The 26,418-nt window shown below is 42.2% G+C and overlaps 1 protein-coding gene across 1 annotated transcript; it reads left to right on the top strand.

The window, feature by feature from the left end:
- Nucleotides 1–838: 838 nt before the first annotated feature.
- On the top strand, nt 839–25,854 carry bco2l (beta-carotene 15, 15-dioxygenase 2, like; the record flags this gene model as incomplete). Its single annotated transcript, XM_083904493.1, has 12 exons — nt 839–874; nt 13,416–13,593; nt 14,639–14,850; nt 16,821–16,936; nt 17,019–17,121; nt 17,203–17,346; nt 20,846–21,006; nt 22,445–22,615; nt 24,103–24,240; nt 24,471–24,653; nt 24,803–24,913; nt 25,738–25,854. Exons 1-12 carry the CDS (start codon nt 847–849, stop codon nt 25,852–25,854), a joined length of 1,662 nt encoding a protein of 553 aa, XP_083760619.1. The 5' UTR covers nt 839–846.
- Nucleotides 25,855–26,418: the final 564 nt, after the last annotated feature.

Here is a 26,418-nt window from a genome sequence, read left to right as displayed (position 1 = left end):
TTATGAGATATTCATTATGAGATACTTAGTCATTGTTATGAGATACTAAGTCATGATTATGAGATACTAAGTCATGATTATGAGATACTAAGTCATTATTATGAGATACTAAGTCATTATTATGAGATGTTAAGCTATTAAGTGACGGTAAAGGGCTTCATAAAGCTCTTTATCTCATGTGTTGAATACGTTTGTCTTATTTATTCACACATTTACATTACAACAATCTAAAGACGTTACTTTGAAAAGGAATGTTCTAATTAAATGAGAGACATTAATATGCACAAGAGATAAAGTCAATAAATACAGTTTGATGCAAGTGAATCAGAATGTGGAAGTTGTGATTAATTATAAATTAAGAGGAGTAAAATACAGAAAGTTTGGTGAGTCTGATCTCATTTTTTTTTTTTTATTGCTCCAGATTTCAAAAGGAGTTAGATTATTTCATTTTATTTTCACTGAAGCACTTGAATGAAATAAAATAATACATTGTCATAAAAAAGAATAAATTCAAAATCCACACGAAACCCAGATTGGGTTGAAACCCGGTTTGTTTAACACGTGCTCGACTCTGAAGTTGTTATTTCATCTTATCTGCTCAGCAGTCACAATCTAAAAGCTCAAAAAACAAGCGGCTGGAAATAAAAAAACAAAAAAAACACAGGCATGAAAAGTGTTTGTGCAGCGATAAACAGGCGGAGGACGGACACAGTGTTTCCTGGTGTAGATTATATGGCACAGAGAGAGTGAGAGAGAGTGAGAGCGACGCTGACTGCATTACTCATGACTCTGTGGAGGATCAGGAGGAACCTTTTCTCGGGCACTTTCTGGCGTTTTCAGACCAGGATGCAGACGGTGACGTCAGACTCCACAGGTGAGCATGCAGAACCTTCTCAAAGGGCTGACTCTAAAAAAAAGTCCTTATTCCAACAAGCTGGCTTTGCTCGTGTTGTACAGTTGTAGTTTCCGCCTTTTCGCTCTGTCGGCTGAAACATGAGACGTACCGTTCTCTGTGCGGCTACAGGAATGTTGTCAGGGGACACACAAACACAACGCTTTCTGTTGCCCAGAAACACGGAGAGAGTGTCGAGCGGAGCTGATTTTCTTTTCTGTGCACACTGGGTTTCTGACTTGTAAAAATAAAAGCTGGGCCTTCACATCTGTCTTCATCGTCCGTTATTTCCTCCGCAACAAGATGTCTCTTAAAAACGGCTTCTCTACATGTTTGTCGAACAGGAGGTTTGATGTCGCTGCATTTACCTTCTTTGTGTCACGTACAAACGCCGACCGACAGCCACATTCACGGACCTTGGTCCCCACTAAAAGCACACAAATGTGAGCGTGTGTGTGACACACCCTCAGGCCCGACAATCTTGTTATTACTTTTTTTTTTTTTTATCAATTTAAAGGGACTTTAAAAGTTACAAACTACAGCATTAACTTGTTTCGTTTGGTTGATGTATTTCGGTTGTGATTTGCAGTTAGCATTGTTATTGTGTATATTGTGTCGATTTGTAAAGAATCAAAATACAATCAAACAGTCTTAGCTGCGAAGTTGTGAAAAGTCATTATTATGAGATATTAAGTCATTATTATGAGATACTAAGTCATTATTATGAGGTATTAAGTCATTATTATGAGATATTCATTATGAGATACTAAGTCATTATTATGAGATATCCATTATGAGATACTAAGTCATTATTATGAGATACTAAGTCAATATTATGAGATACTAAGTCATTATTATGAGAAACTAAGTCAATATTATGAGATACTAAGGCATTATTATGAGATACTAAGTCATTATTATGAGATACTAAGTCAATATTATGAGATACTAAGGCATTATTATGAGATACTCATTATGAGATAATAGGTCATGAGATACTAAGTCATTATTATGAGATACTAAATCAATATTATGAGATACTAAGTCATTATTATGAGATACTGTCATGAGATACTAAGTCATTATTATGAGATACTGTCATGAGGTACTAAGTCATTATGAGATACTAAGTCATTATTATGAGATACTGTCATGAGATACTAAGTCATTATTATGAGATACTAAGTCATTGTCATGAGATACTCATTCTGAGATACTAAGTTATTATGAGATACTAAATCAATATTATGAGATACTAAGTCATTATTATGAGATACTAAGTCATTATCATGAGATACTCATTATGAGATAGTAAGTCATGAGATACTAAGTCAATGTTATGAGATACTTAGTCATTATTATGAGATACTCATTCTGAGATACTAAGTCATTATTATGAGATACTCATTCTGAGATACTAAGTCATTATTATGAGATACTCATTATGAGATACTAAGTCATGAGGTACTAAGTCAATGTTATGAGATACTAAGTCATTTCTATGAGATACTAAGTCATGAGATACTCAGTCATTATCATGAGATAGTAAGTCAATAAAACCCCATGTCACAATAGGATTAACTATATAAATAAAGGTAGAAAAGAGGTAATTTTGAGATGTTATGTCATTATTATGAGATGCTAAACTATTATAAGTGGTGGGAAATGGCAGAGCTGCACACATGGAGTGTTGAATACATTAGTCTTATTTATTCATTTTTAAATGTGATTGGTGATATTGTGGCTCGCTATGAAGGAAACAATGACAGGGGAGGAAAAAAGAGAAAGAAATCCAAAAAAAAAAAAGAAGTCTATTTGAAAGCCCTGCTCTCCTAAATCTGCTCCCCTTTCACCACATAAATATGTTTACATACGCTTAGATCCAGTCTGTTATGTTCTGGGAGTGAAGTTTACTGGTTTCACGGCAGACTGAGAACGAGCGAAAGCCCTCGGGGAGTTTGGTAACATACACACATGCACACACACACACTTTAACTCGCTCTGCCTATCAGAGCAGATGCTGAACTCTGAGTGACACCGTGTGTGAAGTTTATGCATCGCTTTATATCACTTTGCGGCAGTAAACACTGCACCGGTCATTGCTATTCTCCATGTGGAGCAAAGGCAAAAGATTTTGCAATAACGTGTAAATATTATTGTGGCAGCCTTGGAGCCCGACGGCTGCAGTCGGCTGTGTCGGTTTTTGAATTGCACCGCTGGAGTGCTGCTATAGTGAGCTTCTTTTTTTTATTATTATTTGCAACAAAAGTCTAATTTCGCACATTCACGGCCACTAACATCCATAATATTAAGCTTGCTGGCCTTTAAAAGTGCTGCTTTGTTTTGCAGGTTGGTGTAAATCCAAACACTGGCTGCCTGATTTTGATTTGCTTTTATCCTCGTCCTTTTCCGGCTGACGTTAACATCCCCCTGCCGCCGCCGCCGCCGCTTCCCAGTTGTTACGGCATATGTTTATTTCATTTTGACGTCTCTGCTTAGAGCGCGGCTTCAATCCGCCACTTTCTCGACAGTCATCCCGTAAGACACTCCCAGGTCGGAAATTATAATGACTTTAATTAAATCCTGTGAGCAGATCATGACCCGACTGGTTCGTCTGCAGGTCTTGTGTGCACTTGTCAAAGTTTCCATTTTCTTTTTTCGGGGGATAAGTGGGGACTGAGTGCAGCCTGTCACGTCACATAGAGAAGCCGTGCTAAAAAGTGATTCCTGCTTTAACAACTTACATCTATCTGTGGGTGTTCTTGCAGGGCTGGTCCAAGCCTTTATGGGGCCTTGAGCAGAATTTGATTTTGGGCCCACCACCTAGAAATAGCCAGTACTCGACTATTGTTAACACTTTAATTATAGTTGTGTTATTTACTCCAAACCAGTTTAACTCTTGTTTTTTTACGTTTTAGCACGTTTCCATGGCGACTGACCGGAAAAAGACGCGCGTGACTCCCGATTGTTGAAATTAGTCTCTAAAGTAACGCTAACCTTTAAAAACAGAGGCTCACATACTTGTAGTTATTTGTAGCGCTGCTCTTTTCATTTAATAAACAGACTGCTCCAGTTCCACTCTAGGTGCGCTAATGGCGCTAAAGTAGCTAACGCGGCTAACAGAGCTTACGGTGCCGCAGCAACCTTAGAGGGCAACGAAATTGCTGAATTACTGAACTTGAATTAAAACTTTTTTAAAACTCAACAGATGTGCAAATGTGCACAAAGTGAGCAACTCCAGAGAAATAAAACCAGATGACTCAAGGTCGGGGCCACACGGTTGCCGTAGCGGTTAGCGCTCTTCCCTTTGCAGCAAGAAGACGGAGGATAAGGCATCATTTATCCCCGCGTGTGGGTGTTTTCTCCAGGTTCTCCGGTTTCCTCACACAGTCTTAAAAACGTGCAGATTTGGGGATCAGGTAAATTGGACACTCTATAAACATCGCAGGTGTGTGGTCACCACCAGAGAGCAACCCAATGCAAAAGTGGACTTTAAAGAAATCTAGATATCTTCAGATATATTTAGATATCTATATAGTGTTGAGCTTAAGTTATTTAGTTTTTGTAGTTGCTATATATCTACCTGACTCGGAGAAAAGAATACACACCACTATATTTTGACACATCTCCACAGCAGACCATTGTTTCTCTTTCTCCTCTGGTTGATAGGTTTTTGAGAGGGATACCGAGGCTTTTTAAGTCCAGTATAAAGTCCACTATTTCAGATAATTAGCAGCGCCATCAGTGATATATCGGTATCGCCAGTATTTCACTTGACCATGATGCCATTTTATATCAATATAATTCATTTCTTACAAACATCTCAAATGTAAATGAACAGAACAGACATGTGGAACCTTTGTTTTCCCCGTTGTCCGGTTTTGTGGGTGCACCTGTGTCTCCAGCGTTGTGATACACCAGGAAAGAGGTCCCTGACTTTTTACATCCCTTCATTTTTTTATTATATTATATATTTTCTTGTCATACCTAATCATATTATTTTCATTATTTGGGGGCTGCACATGTGTCTAACTGCTGTTTTTGGTTTGTTTTATGCGCTTTTCTGTGAGGAATTAAACGGAGGCTGCCTCCAAAATAGTGTGTGGTCTGGCCCCCCGGCAGGTATGAAACTCAATAAAATATCAGAGACGAGCATTTCATTATCATCTTGTCCACATTTGTCTGTTCCCCTCTGTTACTTTTAAATTTATGAGTCTATTTTTACTCTCAGTCTTTGACTATTGTTCTATTGCTCTGGCAACATTTGTCATAGTTAAACACAAATCTCCTTGTCTACGTGGGTTTATTTTGCTTGTGGAGTCACCACATCTGTTTCAGATTTGCACCGCTTGTTTTCTCTGCGCAGGCTTACGTGGCAATAATTGCGACGCGCTCATCAGAACTTGACGTTATTATTCAACGGAATATCGTATTTAACACGCGTGAAAAATAACAACCATTACCTCTTTTTATGTGTTTTTTTTTTTTTTTTTATAAATATTGAAGATATCGATTACCCACGGAGCCTGATGGTGAATTTTTCAGCTGCAGGAGCTGCAGAAATGTTCAAATTTATGTAAAACAATTCAGCCCAACTGACGAGTGGCGTGACCCACAAATTGCAGGAGCCAGACAGTAACGAGTGAGATTAGATAAAATCAGTCTATCTGCTACACGACGATGTGTAAAACTAAAGGTCATTTGCAGCAACATCATTGTATAATTGTTCTACGACACTGTTCCAAAAACCGCCTTCTACAAGGGCTGAGGTTCTACCTGGAACCATTTGCCGAAGAAAGGGTTTTTCAAGAGTTCCAGTAAGCAGATGATTTTTATTTTTTAGACTAAAACCACTCTTAGAAATAAGGGTTCCAAAAGGGTCCTTCTCCAAGGGATGAGGTTCTACCTGGAACCGTTTGCTTCGGAAAAACCCCTTCTTGAAGAAAGGGGTTCTTTTTCCCAGAAGAAAGGGGCTCTCAAGGGTTCTTGGTGACACTATTGGTTCCAGTAAGAACCATTTTGATCCAGAGAACCCTTTAAAACCCCTTTCCTGAATAAAGGGTTTCAAAAGGGTTCCAGGTGGAAAAAGGTTCTACCTGGAGCCAAAAAGGGTTCTCCTGCAAGGACAAGCCGAAGAACCTTATATGGTTCTACTTGGCACTTTTATTTCTAAGAGTGTACCACCATTTAAAATCAGAACAATACTACGATCTTGCATGTTTGAGGGTCATATGACAATGAGTTCCATGTTATTCCAAAAGGGTTCTTCTACAAGGGCTGAGGTTCTACCTGGAACCATTTGCTTCGGAAAAAACCCTTTCCCGAAGAAAGGGTTCTTGGTAACACTAATGGTTCCAGTAAGAACCATTTTGATCCAGAGAACCCTTTAAAACCCCTTTCTGGAATAAAGGCTTTAAAAAGGGTTCTCCTATGAGGACAAGCCGAAGAACCTTATATGGTTCTACTTAGCACTTTTATTTCTAAGAATGTACCACCATTTAAAATCAGAAAAATACTATGATCTTGTATGTTTTTTTTTCTTACCACTTCTATACATTTATTGTTATTTTTATTTGCAACAGTAATAAATCTGCACTACTGTGATACAAATGTCATTCTATGCACATTAACCAACCCATAACCTGCATCATATGAACCACAGCATTTAGCACGTCTGCGCCCATTAGCCTCTTTATCTTGCTTTTCATGGGGGCTATAATTATAAATTTGCTGTGTGTGTCCTTTTATGTACAAATTAGCACGTTTCAAGTCTGTGATCGATCTGAAAGCTGATTCAAATGATTTTTATATTCGATAAAACAATCATTCCGGGATATCATCTCCAAACATTCACACTGACACTGAAGTGTTTAAAAGTCTAACTGTGGTTGAAAACACCTTTTTTCTAAACGGGAGTCGGGGGAATAATTCATATCTGCGTGCAATTATTATAATCTGTGTGATCCAAATGTGAAATTGCAATAGTAATTTTTGTCTGCAGGAACTCTTCCTCTTTGTAATTATAATAACATTAGGATGGAATGAATGTAGCAGTGCAAGTACTTTTGCCCCCCATTTTTTTTTTTTTTTTTTTTTTTACAGGCTTATTATCCTCTGTACCTTCCAGCTGACCTAGCTTCATGTAACATCGGGCTGAGTTGCCCTGGCCTTGACTTTGCCTTCGACTTATCTGCTTAGCATGCTTTTATCAAAGAAAGCTACATGACCTGTAGCATAATTTGTGCAGTAATTTGCACCTTCACCAGCAGGGAACATTAAAAAAGAAACTCCCCTCAATAACTCCTTGTGTCTTAAACAAGGTCCACCTGCATCTATACATCTATTTTCAGTATTTAATACATGTTTGGTAAAAAATCAATCTGTTCATGCAACGTTGTTTAAGTCCGTGCACATGGTTCCACATGACTGACGCACGCAGGAAGTGAATTGTTTTATGTCAAAAAAATATTCTACTATTATGTATTATTCAAATATTCAATGGTTTTATTGACTGAAATATTGAAATACACTTAAATCCAGTTGCTTTAGTGTCCATGAAAGTAATGTCAGTTTCAGAGAGCATGTTGAAGCCGCCAACGAGATGCATTCAAAGACCCTGGTAAAAAAAATTTTTTATCGCGTCTGCAGGTTCTAATCTGCATCGTGTTGAGTTATGAGGAGCAGCTTCAAGATGCATTCAAGAAACATCAAAAATATCGTCTTTCCATGTCCATTGCATGCTTTTTTGAGGGCGTTAAAACTGGGCAAGGAGCTCAGGTGTTGTGAAAAATGTGCCGTAGTGTTCGACTCTATAGCGCCCCCAAAAAGAAGGGTCATGGTTACGCAAAGATCTAACCTCCAAATGTTTGAAGTGATGCAAAAAAGTTGGCCGTTTTTGCATCTCTTTTTGCACCATTTTGGATTTTTACAATCATATTTGAGGCATTTACAAAACCGAGAACCGTATGAAAGGTTGCACAAAAATCATAAATCATTCTTCCTCTAAATGTATGCAACACAGACATTTAGTTTTATTATACTGAATTTATCCAGCACCATAGCGCCCCCTAATAACTTCTATTTATGAACACGTGTTTAAGGCCTTTAGGAAAGTCAGATTCTCAGAAAACTGGACACACAGATTTGAAACAAGTCCTTAAGTTTCAGGTACACTCAGGACCGGACCCGGCATACTAGCTCTCTAGCGCCCCCTCGTCTATTTTGGGCTCACATCACAACGTGGGTTGTTGATCCAGTATTCAAGGGAAAAGGCACAAAAAGGCACAAACTCTGTTATCGCTTTTGGACCTTTTCTGTGAGGACCAGTCGTCCTCATGAGGACCAAAACCTGACAGACCACATTTCTGAAGAACTGGTGAGATTTGATTTTTGGCGTAAGTTCAGATTAAGGTGACGCATTAATTGGTCATGATTAATTAAGTAACACAAGGTAGGCTTTTTGCTCTCTGGTTCCCCCTACAGTTAGGGAACAGTATTTGTTGTTATATATACACACCGATAGCGGTGAACTCGTTTCTCTTCTGATGTACAAACAGCCACGTTTTTGCATCTTTTAAATATGTTATGTTATTTCGTCACAGCAACCGATCGGCTTTTTCATAATCGAGTGAATGATTGAACACTTATGCATCCGTCCTTTTGTTTTGATGTGGTCCTCGTCTGCAGATAATGAACCAGGGGCTGCATTTTGTGATGAATGGATTTTGTGGTCTATTTATAAACCACCTCTCTCTGTGTGTGTGTGTCAGAAAAGCCCTCAGCTGTGAGTGTAGTGTAACTTGGTTTGAGTGACACCGCGGCGGCGGCGGCTGCCGTGGGGGCCGCGCCTGGGATTGGTTCATCGTCAACAATGTTTCCGCATGTGTTTACTGTGTGTTATTACTTCCCCGACTTGGCGTCGCTCCAAGGGTTCAAAGGTTTTCCTCGGGGCTTGTATAAAATCCTCTGCTTTGGTCTGATCAAATGTGTGGGAAACGACGACCACAGAGCCACAGACGCACAGCAGTGAGTAGACACCACTTCTGGATTTCCTTCTTTTATTTTTTGTGTGTGTGTGTGTGTGTGTTATTAGTTATTTTGGAGGAAAGGCATGATTTTTGTGAATACCTCTTATAATGTCAATTTGTACTTGAAATAAAATGGACCAATCAGAGAAAAAAAACAAACACACACAGAGCTTGTTTTAGTCCTAATGGCGTTTGTTTCATTTAAAGAAAATCAGAGCTGCTGCAGTTACAGACAAAAAGGCACGGTGGCATTTTCCTATTGTCCTACTGCTTTAAGGTCTCGCGTTGAATTAGAGCTGGCGAGGGAATACGCACAATGTCTCATTAGCGGCGTTTAGTCATTCTCAGCTGCTAACTAAAAGGAGAATACTGGTTGACAGTTCCTTTTCACGGATTGAAAAGAAAATGAGCAGTGAATTTAAAAAGACTTGCAGGAAAATAAGGGCTAATTCCAACAAGGTCATTTGCTGTCTCCGTATAAAGACATGATGTCGGTGCCTCCAAGAAAACAAGTCATTAAAGCACGAGTTGCTATAAATATACTACTGTTGCAGAAAAAAAAAAAAGAAAAGACAGATAAAAAAGCAATACCTGAAGCCATTATCCACAACAGCTCCGAGCTCATCACTGCTTTGTTATCAAGAGACTCAAATCTGAACGCAGCAGAAGGAAACCACACAAAATCAACCCCATCCCACACACACACACACACATTCTTGTACTTGCTGCAAACTGAGGACCAAGTTGCTGACAAAGTGAGGACCAGCATTTCCACTTTATAAATCAACACAATTACAAATATCTACTTCATGAATGACCTCTATATAGAACTACTGGTTGCAGTACCATAAAATGTCTGAAGGTGGAGCCCCAGAGCAAAAAGGGCTGAAAAACTTTTCCGTTTTTTATTTTACATTTTTGGTCCAAAATTTGAGAAAAACGTCCTAGAATACAATGTTGACCAAAATTTAAAAAAATTTTTTACCAAAAAAGTTGGTCCAAAATTTGACAAAAACGTCATACAATACAATGTCGACCAACATTTTAAAAAAAAATTTACCAAAAATTTTTGGTCCAAAATTTGACAAAAACCTCATATTTATACTATGTCATCCAAAAGTTGAAAAAGATTTAGAAAAAAAAAAATTTGGTCCAAAATTTGACAAAAAAGTGAGGACCGGCCAAAATGTCCTCACTCCGTAAAAATGACCTCACTTTGTTGTTTAAAAACCCTCACTGGTCCTCAGTATGCCGCAAGTACAAGAACACACACACACACACACACACACACACACACACACACACACACACACACACACACACACACACACACACACACCTAAAAAAAAATGACAGCACACGTTCAAGCTTCATTTGGCGACGCTGTAGTAATCACAATCAAAACTCACAAAGTCAACAACACCGTACGTACGAGACAGTTAAACCCCTACGGTGGTTATCTCGCCGCTGCACATTCTTGCTTTTTATTGTCCGCCGGGCCGCTCTCGTCGCGGCGAATGGACAAAAAAATTCCGCCCCTCTGCTGATTGGCCGCAATAACAGTTCACATATAGTCGGGGGAGGGGAGGGGGGGGGGGGGACTCAGGGCTCAGCACGACGGCGGCGGCGGCGGCTTCGCATTGACCCGCATTGATTTGCGTTCGCTAATCACGCAACGCTCATATATATTTTACGGCCTCCATTATGTGTGAGATACGAGGTAATGAAGGGGAATTGGTTATTGGATAACAGATAAGACAGTAGATACTGCAGGTGTCATTCATAGTGCACGGGTTCACACAGGCAGGAGCTGTTGTTAAAGCTGTAACGTAATGGAGCGTAACGCGATCGCAACAGAGCCATTTTAGGTCACTCGCGTTCCACAATTTGGCCGTTTGGATCGAGCGTAATTCTGCCACGAATGGGAGCTCAGCGGTAGTGCGGAGTCTAACCCTTTCAACTTGAAGGGGTTGTGGGTTTGATTCTCAGCTCCTCTAGTCTGTATGCTGATGTATCCTTTGGCAGCGTTGCTCCTGAGCATGTGGAAAATTGATATGAATAAACAAAAGGCCTCATACACTCTTAGAAACAAAAGTGCTCAGTAGAACCATATAAGGTTCTTCGGCTTGTTTAAACCCTTTATTCAGGAAAGGGGTTTTTAAAGGGTTCTCTGGATCAAAATGGTTCTTACTGGAACCATTAGTGTTACCAAGAACCCTTGAAAAACCATTTCTTCTGAAAAAAAAAACTTTCTTCCAGGAAAAAACCCTTTCTTCGGGAAAGGGTTTTTCCGAAGCAAATGGTTCCAGGTAGAACCTCAACCCTTGTCGAAGGACCCTTTTGAATCCCTTATTTCTAAGAGTACACTCTTAGAAATAAAGTAGAACCATATAAGGTTCTTCGGCTTGTCCTCATAGGAGAACCCTTTTTGGCTCCAGGTAGAACCTTTTTATAAAGGTTCCACCAAGAAACCTTTTATAAACCTTTATTCAGGAAAGGGGTTTTACAGGGTTCTCTGGGTAAAAATGGTTCTTACTGGAACAATTAGTGTTACCAAGAACCCTTGAAAAACCAATTCTTCAAATGGTTCCAGGTAGAACCTCATCCCTTGGAGAAGGACCCTTTTGGAACCCTGATTTCTAAGAGTACACTCTTAGAAATAAAGTAGAACTATATAAGGTTCTTCGGCTTGTCCTCATAGGAGAACCCCATTTTGGCTCCAGGTAGAACCTTTTTATAAAGGTTCCACCAAGAAACCTTTTAAAAACCTTTATTCAGGAAAGGGGTTTTAAAGGGTTCTCTGGATCAAAAGGGTTCTTACTGGAACCATTAGTGTCACCAAGAACCCTTGAAAACCCCTTTCTTCAGGAAAGGGTTTTTCAGAAGCAAATGGTTCCAGGTAGAACCTCAGCCCTTGTAGAATAAACCTTTTGGAACCCTTATTTCTAAGAGTGTACACTCTTCGAAATGAAGTAGAACCATATAAGGTTCTTTGGCTTGTCCTCATAGGAGAACCCTTTTTGGCTACAGGTAGAACCTTTTTATAAAGGTTCCACCAAGAAACCTTTATTCAGGAAAGGGGTTTTAAAGGGTTCTCTGGATCAAAATGGTTCTTACTGGAACCATTAGTGTCACCAAGAACCCTTGAGAGCCCCTTTCTTCTGGGAAAAAAACCCTTTCTTCAAGAAAGGGTTTTTCCGAAGCAAATGGTTCCAGGTAGAACCTCATCCCTTTGAGAAGGACCCTTTTGGAACCCTTATTTCTAAGAGTGGTTTTAGTCTAAAAAATAAAAATCATCTTCTTGAAGCCAGGGGCCTCAAACTCAAATGACTGCGGGGCCATGGAGCACCTAATCTGGCCAGTAGGGGGCCAGTCAAGTGAAAAAAAAGTAAACTATTCAGCAGGGGTGGACAATATGAGCTTGAAATTCTAACATGATATTGCAATAAAATTCTTATTATGATAGATGTTTTGCAGAATTTCAAAATAAAAGGATCTATGTTGACATGGAATTAATAAAAAAGTTATTTATGATGCAAAAAAAATAACGCCATTATTACTTGCACCATATGAAATCAATTGGAGGGCCACATGGGGCCAGTAGGCCACAACTTAGCCTGGCCTGTTTTTCCTAATTTTAAGGCATATTTCAGTCTAAAAGTGTATGAACGACTACATCCACACGGTTTCATACAGGCGTGAATCCGTGTGAAAGGTGTGGTTTATTCAGCCGTTTGTTTACATTACAAATATCTCATAATTAGACGGTATTCGTTTGATTCATCACAATAAAGATATGTCACATGCTCGTTCACGCACAAAGTTCAATATGTTATGCAAATTAGCTCACACGCCCAGTCTGTGTGTGTGTGTGTGTGTGTGTGTGTGTGTGTGTGTGTGTGTGTGTGTGTGTGTGCTTGAATTTGTTACCTCTTAAGGACCAAAACCTGTTCCTAAAGAAGCAGAACCGTATCTCTGAGGAGCCTGAGCTAAGATTTGAATTGTGATTAGTTGATTTTTAATGCATGTCCTTAAAAGGAGAGAGTCGTGTAGAGTTGTGGGGTCAAAAGTTCGGCAACTGCTTAAGAACGAGGAACCACACGATGAAGATTTCCTCTCTAAGAATGATCGTCGCACTTTTTTCGCAGCCGTCTTTGATTAAAATGTAAATTACAATGCGAGCATCAAAAGTGAAACTGAAGGTTTTATTCATGAGTGAACAAACTCATGCTGCACCCGCGGCGTTCCATCGGGTTCAACTGAGCTCAACCGGACAAATATAATGTTTTACAGCTGAGCTAAAACTGCAGATCACGTGACCCATCACAGAGTCCCCTTATTTGGGCAACATCTAAGTGGAAAGAAAGTTTTCCAGACGTCAATAGTATAACATTGGCTCCAGAATCATCATCACACACGTGGTCGAGATATTAGAAGAGAATGAACGTCTGGTTTCGAGAATAGATTTTCATGACCCTCCTCTTCTCTCTCCTCAGTGTCCAGCAGAGAGCGATGTCCACAGGCCAAGGGCCTGGAGAGCGTGGCCCCTCTGGTGCGCACCGGAGAAGAAACCCCCGATCCCATTCCCACCACAGTCACGGGAACCATTCCGACATGGATCAACGGGAGCTTCCTGAGAAACGGTCCTGGGAAATTTGAGTTTGGGAACGACAGGTACTTCAGGAACAACGATGAGGAAAATACTCTTATAGAAATCCTTTAAAGCGGAACTAGACCGGAAGTTCCTATTATCGCTGTTTTTTTGGTGTGTATCTGCGTCATTACCTTGTTTATGAAGCCTGACGGTTCGAAACAAACAGTTCAGCCATTGCTGAGAACGTTGTGTTTTATTGTAATCTCGGGGCTCAACGAGATCACTGAAAATCCCGTAATAGTTACGTAAGCAGCGGTTCTCCTGAACAACCGAACGTCCTGCTCCGGGCACATCCGGTTACGTACATTGAACCGCAGAAGAAGAATAACGTCCGTTGTGGAGGTGTTTCACGAGCAACAGTGTCTTCTGACTCTGGGTCTGACTCCGGGTCAAAGGTCATCAAAGGGACTGCGGCGGGGAGTCGTGACGAAGCTATTTTTAAACACTGTTAAAACAATGTTTTGATAATGAGGAGCAGTGCATCCGCCGTTCCAGAGGGGGGCGCTGCGCTTCTGAGAACGGATGTGCTGGATAGTACTGGCCAATCACAAGACTCTGTCTTCTGGGGGTGAAAGTTCACTCTGAAATCTCGCAGCAGAAAAACACTGTCAGAAAAGAGGATTTCTATCGGCTAGTTTGCAGCAACTAGGAGGTTTTTGACCATAAAAACAAGTTAATATATGTAAGTAGACCTCTATAACTAACATTTATGTGCAACAGGACCACTCTATGTCACCTTTAACATTTAGAGGAGAGATAATACAGTAGAATGGCGACTGATTCCGAAAACAGGTCTGAAAATGATCGTCACGATCACTGACTGGAAAGACAAAGTCCTCAAATTTCTCGCTATTTTGGTGTTGAATTGACACTTTATTGTATTATTTTACCATTTAAATGTTACACACTGGGCCTTTGAGGCCTTCAGCCATGACAAATGATATTATTCTTCAAAATGATGATTAAAAAAGAAGATTTTTTTCAACCCCCCCCAATCCTGATGTTTGACAAAGAATTCCCTAAAGTTGTAATTCCTGTGTGTGTGTTTTATTTGAATGTTCTCAGGTACACCCACTGGTTCGACGGCATGGCCATGATGCACCGGTTCCACATCTGCGACGGCAGCGTCACGTACTGCGGCCGCTTCCTGCGCAGCGACTCGTTCGTCCAGAACTCGGAGAAGAATCGCATCGTGGTGTCGGAGTTCGGAACGCTGGCCATGCCCGATCCCTGCAAGAACATCTTTGCCCGCTTCTTCTCGCGATTTCAGATTCCCAGTACGTCTTCGCTCTTCTCCTCGCGCCATACATATTCTGTTTCTTGTGCCGACTGTATATTATGTGCTGCTGCAGCTGTCTGCAGTCTAATGACAGCCGATGTTTCATTATCATACAGTATAATGTGTGTGTGTGCAGTTCGGACCTTTACTGTGAGGACCAGATGTCCTCGTGGGGACCGAAGCCTGGTCCTGATGAGGCAGACCACATTTATGAGGAACAGGTTCAGTGTAGGGCTAAGATCTGATTTTTGGGGCTAGGTTAAGGTTAAACTTGGGCATTATTTGGTTAATTAAAGTAACATTGCTCTCTGGGCCCCCTACAGTTGTTAAACGGTATTACGTTTGTTTGAAAAAAAATATACACCGATAACTGAACTCTTTTCTAATGTAAAAACAACTGTCTTCAGACCAGTGTGCAGTCAAGGATGGATTACCTACTGGGGCCCAGGACTTTAAGGGCCCCCTCCCCCCCCCACTATCCTGATATTTCCGTGACTATGTTATTCATCCCAACATTTCAATGGGGCGGTAAAGCTACATAACACTATGCTATGTTATGTGATATATCTTTATAGGCCCCCCTCAATCATCGGGGTTTATTGTTTATCTTAAAGAGGCCCCTCAGCCAAATGGGGTCTTGACAGGACCCTTTTTCCATCAGTACCCAGGGGCCCACAGGCTCTTAATCAGTCCCAGGGTACAGTAGCTATATATTATAGAATTGTATTCAAATATTACTTACATGAAATATTGACTGTGCTTTAGTTCGGCCTAGCTCGCGTTTTCAACCCAGCTTCATATCGGTCACTGTTTGAATCACTTCATTTTTGATTTATTTGAGAGGACGAGGGGTGACCTCTGTAGCACAGCAAGCAAATAATTTACACTCACTAGTCCAACAGGAACATGACCAGGTCGCCCTCGGTTAAGTAAACACCAAGCGCCTGAAAGCCTGACCAATATTTTATAACACTCTATAACATAACCCTCTTCATTTTTGTTACTGCCTCTGCCCTGACATCCACCGGTGTAACTCTGGAGAGTAGAATTGTGTAGCTATTTTTCTGGCATTGACCCGAATCCAGAGGTTCCATTGTGCCAATACAGACGATGCAGATCAGCTCAGGCTGTGACACAGGTTGTAAGACGGTGTACCAACTAAATAATCTTGGACACATAGGAAAAGGATGGATTGGATTGAATATAACTAATTTCTATTTTTTACAATCTCCATTATGGGTGAGATATGAGATAATGAAAGGGAATTGGTTATTGGTTAACAGATAAGACAGAAGATAGTGCAGGCGTTATTCAGAGGCCAAGACCCCAGAGATCCACGAGTTCCCACAGGCAGGAGCTGTCGTCACTGTCGTCACATAATGTGAAGTAATGTACGGAAGCCCAGAGGGGCTAAGGTCGCTGTTATGTATTTTCATTGTGTTATCTCAAGATCATGGAAAAGTAATCTTGTTATCAGGGGGATAACAGCCTGTTATCATGACATAACAAGGCTCTTTTTCTGCGATGAGATAGATTAATGCGTTATCTTGGGATAAAAAAAACTCCTTTCCCCCTTTTTCTGCTGGTTGCTGGAGCTTGACTGTAGTACAAATCAGTCCATTATTGTGTGGAAAAAAATACATTTTAAAACCAAAAAATTACGCTGGTGCAGACATTTTCCACAGCCATGTTCATTCACCTCACCTCGAAGTGCATAAAATCAAAAATTTGCATAATATTAGCCTCAATATTTGTTCTCAAAGTGCATTTAACAGAATACTGGTCAGTACCACTGTAGAAAATGTATGGAGGAAATCATCTTTGAGGGACAGTGACGTAAGTTTATCTCAGTTCTTCCTGGTGGAACCACTGTCTGGGCCTCTGAGAGCTTGCACCTGGACTTCTGGCGCTTTGCTAAAGTTATTTATGTATTTCTTGTGTCTCTCTTGCATCTGCACGTATGAACAGAGACCACGGATAACGCCAGCGTGAACTTTGTCAAGTACAAGGGAGACTATTACGTCAGCACGGAGACCAACTTCATGCGGCGAATAGATCCGCAGAGTCTGGAGACAAAGGATAAGGTCAGTGAATCCATCAGCCGTAGGAGGAAGATGATAAAGATGCCGATGAAGGTAACGAAGCTAATGGCGCTGTCTGTTAAAGGTGGACTGGAGTAAATTCGTGGCGGTCAATGCAGCTACAGCTCACCCGCATTACGACCGCGAAGGGGCCACGTACAACATGGGCAACTCGTACGGCAAAAACGGTAACTTTCATTTGCTACTCATTCACTTGCTTTCCACTCAATGTACAGCACATATCATGTTTACTTTTGGGCGTCCTACAGGTTTCTTCTACACCATCATCCGTGTGCCGCCTCCTGACGGCAACGCGGCAGCAACTGGTGACTCGGCAGATCTGACTGGATCCAAAGTGGTCTGCTCCATCCCTGCAGCCGAACCCAGGAAACCCTCCTACTATCACAGCTTTGGTAAGAGGAAACCCTCCACGTTCAAAGATCCACGCTATATTTTGGGCAACTTGCTCGTTGCCGGACTGTATTCATAAAAAGGGAAGTGGGGTGGATAGTTGCTGTGACCCTGGGATACCAAAAGAGATCGGACAAGCAAGCAGAACATTTCACCGGGTCATCAAAGATCTTGGGAGATGGTAGAGTTGGATCACTGCCATAAAAAACGAAAAGCAAATGTAGACGAAGGTTACCCAACCATCCATCCATCCATCCATTTTCTACCGCTTTATCCTCCACAGGAGGGTCGCGGAGGGTGATGTGCTGACGGGGTACACCCTGGACAGTTGGCCAGTCCATTGCAGGGCCACATATAGGGACAATAGTGACAATTTAGAGTGTCCAATTTGCCTAGTGCCCATATTGGATGTTTTTGGACACTGTGGGACACCCGCGTCTTCTTGCTGCAAAAGCAAAAGAGTGCAAACCACTACACCAACCACCCAGTTACACATGTACACATTTACCAAATCCAACTCTCGTAAAACATAATATCTTGTTTATTTTCCATGCTTTCATTGTGATTTTGAGGCGTTCTCGCAACAAGGATGAGGGGCAACTTGCTCAGAAAGTTGAAGATGTCAGAAAACTGAAAGGGTCGAATTCAGTCCGTCAAGTTTTTGTGAGGGGACCACGGCTGGTGTAGTGGTTAGCACTCTTGCCTTTGCAGCAAGAAGACCTGGGTTCCCGGGTTCTAGCCCCATTCGGGACAACTTCGGGAACAAGGGCCTTTCTGCAAGGAGTTTGCATGATCTCCCCGTGTGAAGCGTGGGTTCTCCGGCTTCCTCCCACAGTCCAAAAACATGCGATATGGGAATTAGGTGAACTCTAAATTAATCGTAGGTGTGAGAGTGTGAGTGTGAATGGTTATTTGTCTCTGTATGTGGCCCTGTGATGGACTGGCGAACTGTCCAGGGTGTGACCCCGCCTATCGCGCAATGTCAGCTGAGATAGGCACAGCCCCCCCCGCGACCCTCTGGTGGAGGATAAAGCGGTAGATAATGGATGGATGGATGGATGTTTTTGTGATATACTGCTCAATCTCTGTGGATTAAAGTTCGTAATGAGTTCAAATTTGCAGAACATCTCCGTGCCAACATGGCAGTGCAAACAAACACCTGAGGCTCTGTTACCACAGTCTTAATAAGATGCATTGGGACCTTTTTTTTAAAACTTAAATAGTCTGGACATATTCTGTAGAGGAATTAAGGAACTCCTTAAACGAGTTTCTTTCTTTGTCTCCACTGTCAGGACAAGTCTACTTCACTGAAGGAGAACATCTCATTATTAATTGCTAATTTGAATTCCAGTCTTGTGCTGATTCCCTTTGTCAATCACAGCTCCTTTGTCTCACTGTCTTTCTCGGTCTACAGATCTGCCTCTGACTCACACACACACACACACACACACACACACACACACACACACACACACACACACACACACACACACACACAGAGACGAGTGCTTTTTCCACTGCTTTGTCAGAGCACTGTTGCCACTGTACGCGTGAGCTTGTGTAACAGTGTTTCTGCTGTCATAACAACATGTTTTGCTTTCGTCTGTACGTTATTCAATCAGGGACGTGTTTGCACGCAGTCGCAAATAAACCCCCCCCCCCCCCCCCCCCCGCGCGTTTTTAAAGCCTCGTATTCACAGTTTGACCAGCGCCGCGAAACCCGCTAATTTACAGAAGTCACCTGCAAACAGGCGTCATTAAAAAATCATTCACAACATTGACATCTTGTTCTTTTGAAGAAGAAAAAAGGGAGCAACTAGCAATTGAAACCATTAACTCCTCTGGAGGATGTTTACTGACGGGTCATTTTCACATGGAAAATGGAGCTCTTTTTGAAACCAGTGGAGTCGACCCCTGTTGGTTAATTGCTTCTTTTCTCATTTTTTTTTTTTTTTTACAGTCCCACTCTAAAACCTACCATATATATGTAAACTGTATATTGCTATAGGTTTTTGATGACCGATTTCATGTATTTATACAATATTTGGATTGAAAATACTGTATATCATTACAGTGCAGTGCAGAGACGGATCATTACTATTATTTATATGCTAAATTATGTATAGTCTATTAAATCTGATACACTTATTTAACGTCACTTACTTTTATAGGCTTTTCTGTAACTGTTGGTTGTATAATTTATTAAGTATTGCATACAGTAACTCTTAATTTTGCTTGTTTGTTTTATTTAAAGGTGCATTATGTAATAAATCTAAATCAACTGGCCATAAAATCCTCCTAATATGTCACAGAGACTCAGGAATAATGTTCATATAACAAACTGAACTCACCAACAACAACAGTACAGACAAAATATTTGCATTAAAGAGAATATTTTGCAGACTGCAAATCATGTTTATGTTTTGAAATCATGTTTTTGGCATGTGGCGCCACCTACCGCCGTCTACCAATCACTGCAGTCAGTAGAGTCTCAGCTGCCGAGTAACCACGGGTTGCCAGTTACGTCAGAAAATGAAAACTAAAAGACCTCGGTATTTTGAATTTGAATGTAGTAACCGTTTTTGGCCACATTCTTACATATGGCACCTTAAGAACCTCTTTTTCAAGGGAGCAAATACAAAACACTCGACAGTTACACATTTCCACAAACAGAGAACAAAACAATAAAAGAATCCAGATTAAATTTACAAGCACATTATGGAAAAACATGTGCATATCATCAGCCTCAAGAATTCCCAGTTTGGATTTGAACACGCTCAATGAAATTAACTCCAGTCTTTCTGCAACATATTATTCCATGCAAAAGGTGCAGAATGGACAAAAGCCCTTTCACCCAATAGTAAACTATATTAGTACACTTCATTTCTTTATATAGGTTGTGAATCACTTATTTCTCGATTCAAAAAACAACGGCCATAGACAAACCCCGACAAAACGGTCGACCTCTAGAAACACAACGCACCAGTTCCCTGATTACAACTCTACAGTCTATAATATTTCCAGCAGACCACCGTTCACCATCCAGACAGCCTGGCACCGAGGAATTACACGAGTGACGCAACATCTTACAGCTATACAAGGCATCATGTGATCGGCAAATTGCGCTGATGACTTTATACACTCATCTAATTTAAATGTATCCTCCCCCTCCCCCCCACCTTCCATGACACTGCAAAGCTACAATATGATCAATGATGTATGATGAAGGGGGGGAGGAAAAAAAAAGCACTCAGAGAGTGCAAACATCCACTGAGACGACTCGTGAATCATCACTAAAATGTAATAATTCCTTCCCTGGGCAATAACCTACATCCCCGGGGGGGGAATTTTCTTCCAAATCCGTCCTTTATATTTTCGGAGTGATGCTGCAGACAAGCAGACGAATAGAGCCAGAAACATAACCTCCCTTTGGTAGAGGAGAAACAAAATACGTCGAATGTGATGAGTCAACGCAAGTTTTCCCTGTCTCCTCTTCTGCAGTCATGTCGGAGAACTACATCGTGTTCGTCGAGCAGCCGATCAAGATGGACCTGCTGAAGTTCATGCTGTACAGAATCCAGGGCAAGAGTTTTCACAAAGTCATGACCTGGGAGCCTCAGTATCAAACCATCTTCCACCTGGTCAACAGACACACGGGCGAGGTGCGTTCAACTACACACACACGGATCATAAACAACTAGGCGATAAAAAAGCAGCTTTGTTCCTGCAGCCATTGCACATTTCAACAAATAATACTGCACATTAGCCATTCATTTGGCTTTTGCTTCGTCCTCTGCCCGGCGTCAATCCCCACCAGGCGCGTTGCGGCAGCGCATCGGTGCCTTGGGAGCCAGCGGTGTTCACGGAAGATCACGCGATAATCCTGAACGGACGCGACAGACTGTTTGTATGAAGGAAACAACAACAACAACAACAACACAACGCTTCTTTCATTCTCCAACGTTGAAGAACCGTTGATCTGGTGTCTGATTACTTGACTGTTGATCTGGTAGCACCGCTCACGGCGTAATGTTGACGTGAAGTTGCGTATTGTGTTTTATTTTGAAAGGGGGGGGCGGGGGGGGGGGGCGGAAGTGTTTTACTTTGATTCTGTGTCGGACTTGCTTGCTGGTGCGATCTGCTCTGTTGAGCTTGGCGCTACTCAGCAGCGGCAAAAACAGAACTGCTACCTAGTGGGTCCTATGTTCCCCGCTTTGTATGTGACCGGGGAACATAGGACCCTTTTTTAGAGAAAGGGTCCTATGTTCCCCGCTGTTCACCCAAAGGGTCCTACGTTCCCCGCTTTGTATGAGACCGGGGAACATAGGACCCTTTCTCTAAAAAAGGCTTCTACGTTCCCCGCTGTTCACCCAAAAGGACCTGGGGAACATAGGACCCTACCCCTTACCCTAACCCTGACCTCAAACCTAACCCTAACCCTAACCTCAAACCTAACCCTAACCCTAACCCTTTACCCTGGAGCTCCACACCCAGGCTTCCACAAAGTGGGGAACATAGGACACTTTTTTTTAAAAAAAGGTCCGATGCTCCCTGATCGGGGAACATAGGACCCGGGGAACATAGGACCCGGGGAACATAGGACCCGGGGAACATAGGACCCGGGGAACAAAGGTACGACCCCTTAATGGGAATGTAAGCGATCAGTAACGGCGACCGCGCCACTAACGTGCCGTGGCTGTAGCGCGCCCAGTGAAAAGTTACCGCCCTAAGGATGCTTTAGATTTAAAACTGCAAAACAAATCTACCTACTGGCACAAATGTCGTCATCGTCTTGAAACAGACGCGTCCAGCTGTTAGAGAAACAAAAAAAGAAAAGACGCAGCAGGATAAACTATTCACACACTGAGTCACGCTCAAAATAATAAAGTGTTCCCGATACATTTTTTATTCTCAATTTCCTCACCTCATTACACAGAGAAGCCATTATAACACACTCTGGGCAGAGTGTGAAGGTATAACACTGTAAGCAGCCGCGCCAAGTGTCATTTTCCACGCTCTCTCTGACCACAATACTTTTTTTAACATAAATAAATATGTTCTGAATCTTGACTGTTTTTCCGTGTGACTTGTGTCCAACAGCGGAGCAAAGTGAAGTACACCGCGGCGCCGATGTTCACGCTGCATCAGATCAACGCGTACGAGGAGAACGGCTTCTTGGTGATGGACATGTGCTGCGGCGACGAGGGACAAGTCATCGCCGACTTCACGCTGGAGAACCTCCGCAGGGAGTCGGGGGAGGAGATGGACAAGGTAAACACGCAAAAGACACACTGACGTGTTCCTGTTTTGATAGTAAAACCAGCAAAGATTCAGGCACCTTCGAAGGCCCGATGTGAACGGACCCTATCTTGCAAAGCACAGATATGGTGATGATGCTTATTCACACATAGGTGGACTCAAAATACATGTGTCCTGTGCTTCTGACACCCTCAGAGCTTCAGCGTCGTCCTCCTCTTCCTCATCAGTTAAATGCAGGTTAATTATCGGTGCAGTTCCTCGTCCTGCGCAGTGTAACGCAGTTGTTGATGGTACAAAGGATCGGTAGATGATCAATGCCGATGATTGATCAATTCCAATGATCTTGAGACTTTGACGCATCAGCTATTCCATGCATAACGTTCCCTCAAGGATAGTTTTATTGTTCCTTGGTGGAAAAAGGATTGTTCCAGAGCAGTGAGAAGGAGAAACACGATGTGTAAGAATCCCGACTCTGGACGAGTAGAAGAGATACTGAGAAGAATCATCTCCTTGCCTTTGGGGCAGTTTTGGCGGGTTCCCCGGGTCCTATGTTCCCCGATCGGGGAGCATCGGACCTTTTTTCAAAAAAAGGGTCCTATGTTCCCCACTTTGTGGAAGCCTGGGTGTGGAGCTCCAGGGTAAAGGGGTTAGGGTTAGGGTAGGGTAGGGTAGGGTAGGTTAGGGTTAGGGTAAGGGTTGGGGTTGGGGTTAGGGTTAGAGTAAGGAGTAGGGTCCTATGTTCCCCGGGTCCTTTTGGGTGAACAGCGGGGAACATAGAACCCTTTTTTAGAGAAAGGGTTCTATGTTCCCCGGTCTCATACAAAGGGCTGAACATAGGACCCTTTGGGTGAACAGCGGGGAACATAGGACCCTTTCTCTAAAAAAGGGTCCTATGTTCCCCGGTCACATACAAAGCGGGGAACATAGGACCCGGGGAACATAGATACGGTATCATATACGGAGTACCAAAGACCAAGGACCGTGGACCAGATCCGTCTTCTCAGCAGAGAACTGTTTACTTCACCGGTTTCCTGCATTCACCATTTAAATTCCAAATGCCTCAGACACAGGGCCATCTGGCGTTTAAAGGGAGTTACAAAGTGGAAACTCTGATTGGCTTGATTAATGTTACACCAAAAATACGCCTATGAACAGTTCCCGATTCTAAATAGAACCTCTTTTGAACCTCACCATACGCCCTAATCCACTTGTGTTGACCTCCTTTGACCATGTGCTGTAGATGTAGATGTTCTTACATCCATCTATAGACAGTCTGGAGACAGTCCTCGCTGTCAGATGAACATGTGAATTAGTTCCTGATGGAACAAGCTTTTGAAATCTCTCTCTGACTTTAGTCGAAGCACACTTTTTCCAAAACAACCTCACAACAGCACTGCCCCCGCCGCCGCCGCCGCTGCTACTCTGTGTTTTGTCTGATTGCCCTGCCCTGAGGTTGTGAGTCTATAAAATTTTCATACCTCTCTGATTTCTTTTGGCAGTTTTACAACGCGATGTGTAGAAACCTTCCGAGGAGATACATCCTGCCGCTGACTGTGGACGAAAAAACTCCGGCGGACCAAAACCTGGTCACGCTGCCCTTCTGCAGAGCCACAGCGAAGAAGACCAAAGCAGGAGAGGTAGGAAGCAACGATTAAATATAAAAGAAACTGCGCATTATAATGCGATGTGGTATTCTTGGAATCAAGCACACATCAAGGCTTTTATAACCACACTGTAATTATCCAGCATGAAGAGAAACTAAAGGTATACTTTGTGCAAGATGATAATTTCACCACTTTCAGCAGATACAACTGGTAAAAATGAGAGCTCACTGTGTGGCTGAGCAACCGTTCCTGTGACCCTACAGGTTTTCATGACGCACGAAGAGCTCCACGACGACGAGCTGCTGCAGTACGGCGGCCTCGAGTTCCCGCAGATCAACTACGCGCAGCACAACGGCCGACCGTACCGCTACTTCTACTCGTGCGGCTTTGGACACGTCTTCAGCGACTCTCTGCTCAAGATGGATGTTCACACCAAAGAGCTTAAGGTCGCTGATCGATCAAAGACGATTAGACTTGTTAGCTTATTGTGTTATCGACACATCAAAGCTGCTTCTCTGTCGTTGAGTGCGGGGGGCAGTTAGGGTTAGGAGCTCACAGAGTGACAGCAGGTTTTTGTCTAATCTTCCCTTTGTAGGCGTGGCGGTATCCCGGCTTGTTCCCGTCTGAGCCTGTCTTTGTTGCTTCGCCCAACGCTACCGAGGAAGATGACGGCGTGGTTATGTCAGTCGTCATCACGCCCAGAAAGGTAAGTTAGCAACGAGAACCGACCTTTCATAACAATGTGCAAACATTATTCACTCCTTCAGTAGTTTGGGGGCACAGGTCGGTGGTTTAGTACGTCGACTATTGTTGGGGGGGAACCGACGTGATTGGTTATGAAATTGAGTCAAACACCACTCCTTTCAATCAGAAGAGAACAAACGGTTCTCTATGAACCATTAATTCAAAGAACAGCACCATTTAGCTGATTAATCACAATGCCACGTCAGTAAGTTAGCTTGACTTGAAGGATTGGAGTTGCGAGGAAGGGGTTGGCAATATTCACAATTGTGCAATATTAATCAGAGCAGACGGCATATTTTAGACACATTTATTTAAAGACATAAAAACAATATCCACTAAATGTCACTAATATACAGCTCCAAAGAAATTGGAGTTTGACTGAAAAGACAAAGAAATGCCCGAGAAAAGTTGCCAAGAGGACGCCAAATTCAAAATGGCCAACTTCCTGTTGAGTTGAGGTCATGGTCCCCATAGACTTTTTTGTTCTTCTTGGGTCTGTGACACGTTTCCACCAAGTTACGTGACATTTGGCGCACTTTTGTTTTGGATTTGTCCTACCGGGTTGCACCTTTGGGGGGCACTACTGACCCATTTTGCACCACTTTTACACATTTCCATTTTTTTCTACCACATTTCCGCAGTTCTGATTAGTGTACCAATTTTCCCCCATTTTCCGCCAGTATTTACTACCTCCAATTTTGTGCTCAGGCCCTAATAATAACACCTCCATATGACAGTTTTAACTGCAAATAACTTTAATTTATACTTCTCTGTTTCTGCTTCTAGGAGAAAAGTACATTCCTACTTGTCCTGGACGCCAAGACCTTCACTGAACTGGCCAGAGCTGAGGTCCCCGTCAATATCCCATACGGGACCCATGGCGTGTTTAATGAGAGGGGCTAGGGTTCGCAACTCTGGGGCAAACTGCTGAAACCCAACCTGCTAGCGGCCACTTTATCTCGCAGAAAAAAAGAATATGTGTCCGAGTAAAAAAAAAGCCCTGAACTGTGAACAACCTCCAGATTTATGCTATGTATTTGTACCTCCTTGATAGAGACATGTGTATGTGTCCTCACTGTGTGCAGCAACACTAACACTAACAAGACAGAGAGCCCAGTGTGGCTGTTAGCAAAACTTTGTCCTCAATGTGTACGATCTTCAGACGAAGGACCAACACTTGATGTGGAAAACATTTAGAAAAGAACATGGAAATCAATACAGACATTAAAAATAAAATCAATTTTCCCGCCCCCACTGTTAAAAACCTGAGGTGTTTTAGCATCTTTGTGCCACTGGAAACGCTATACTCCCAGTGAGGACGCAACAGCACTTAGGATACATAAAAATGCATCAGAGGAAATTCAATTTCTGTCAAAGTAATGTGATAGAAATGGACAATGTCTGTAATGCCTGGAAAACAAATGGAAGCTAAATGGTAAATAGCCACCAGAAAGTCTGGCAGAGGTC

Source organism: Microchirus variegatus, assembly GCF_963457635.1.
Source record: "Microchirus variegatus genome assembly, chromosome: 18".
In the NCBI taxonomy this organism is placed as follows: domain Eukaryota; kingdom Metazoa; phylum Chordata; class Actinopteri; order Pleuronectiformes; family Soleidae; genus Microchirus; species Microchirus variegatus.
The sequence above is the reverse complement of the archived record's forward strand: the minus strand, read 5'-3'. Positions and strand labels throughout refer to the sequence as shown.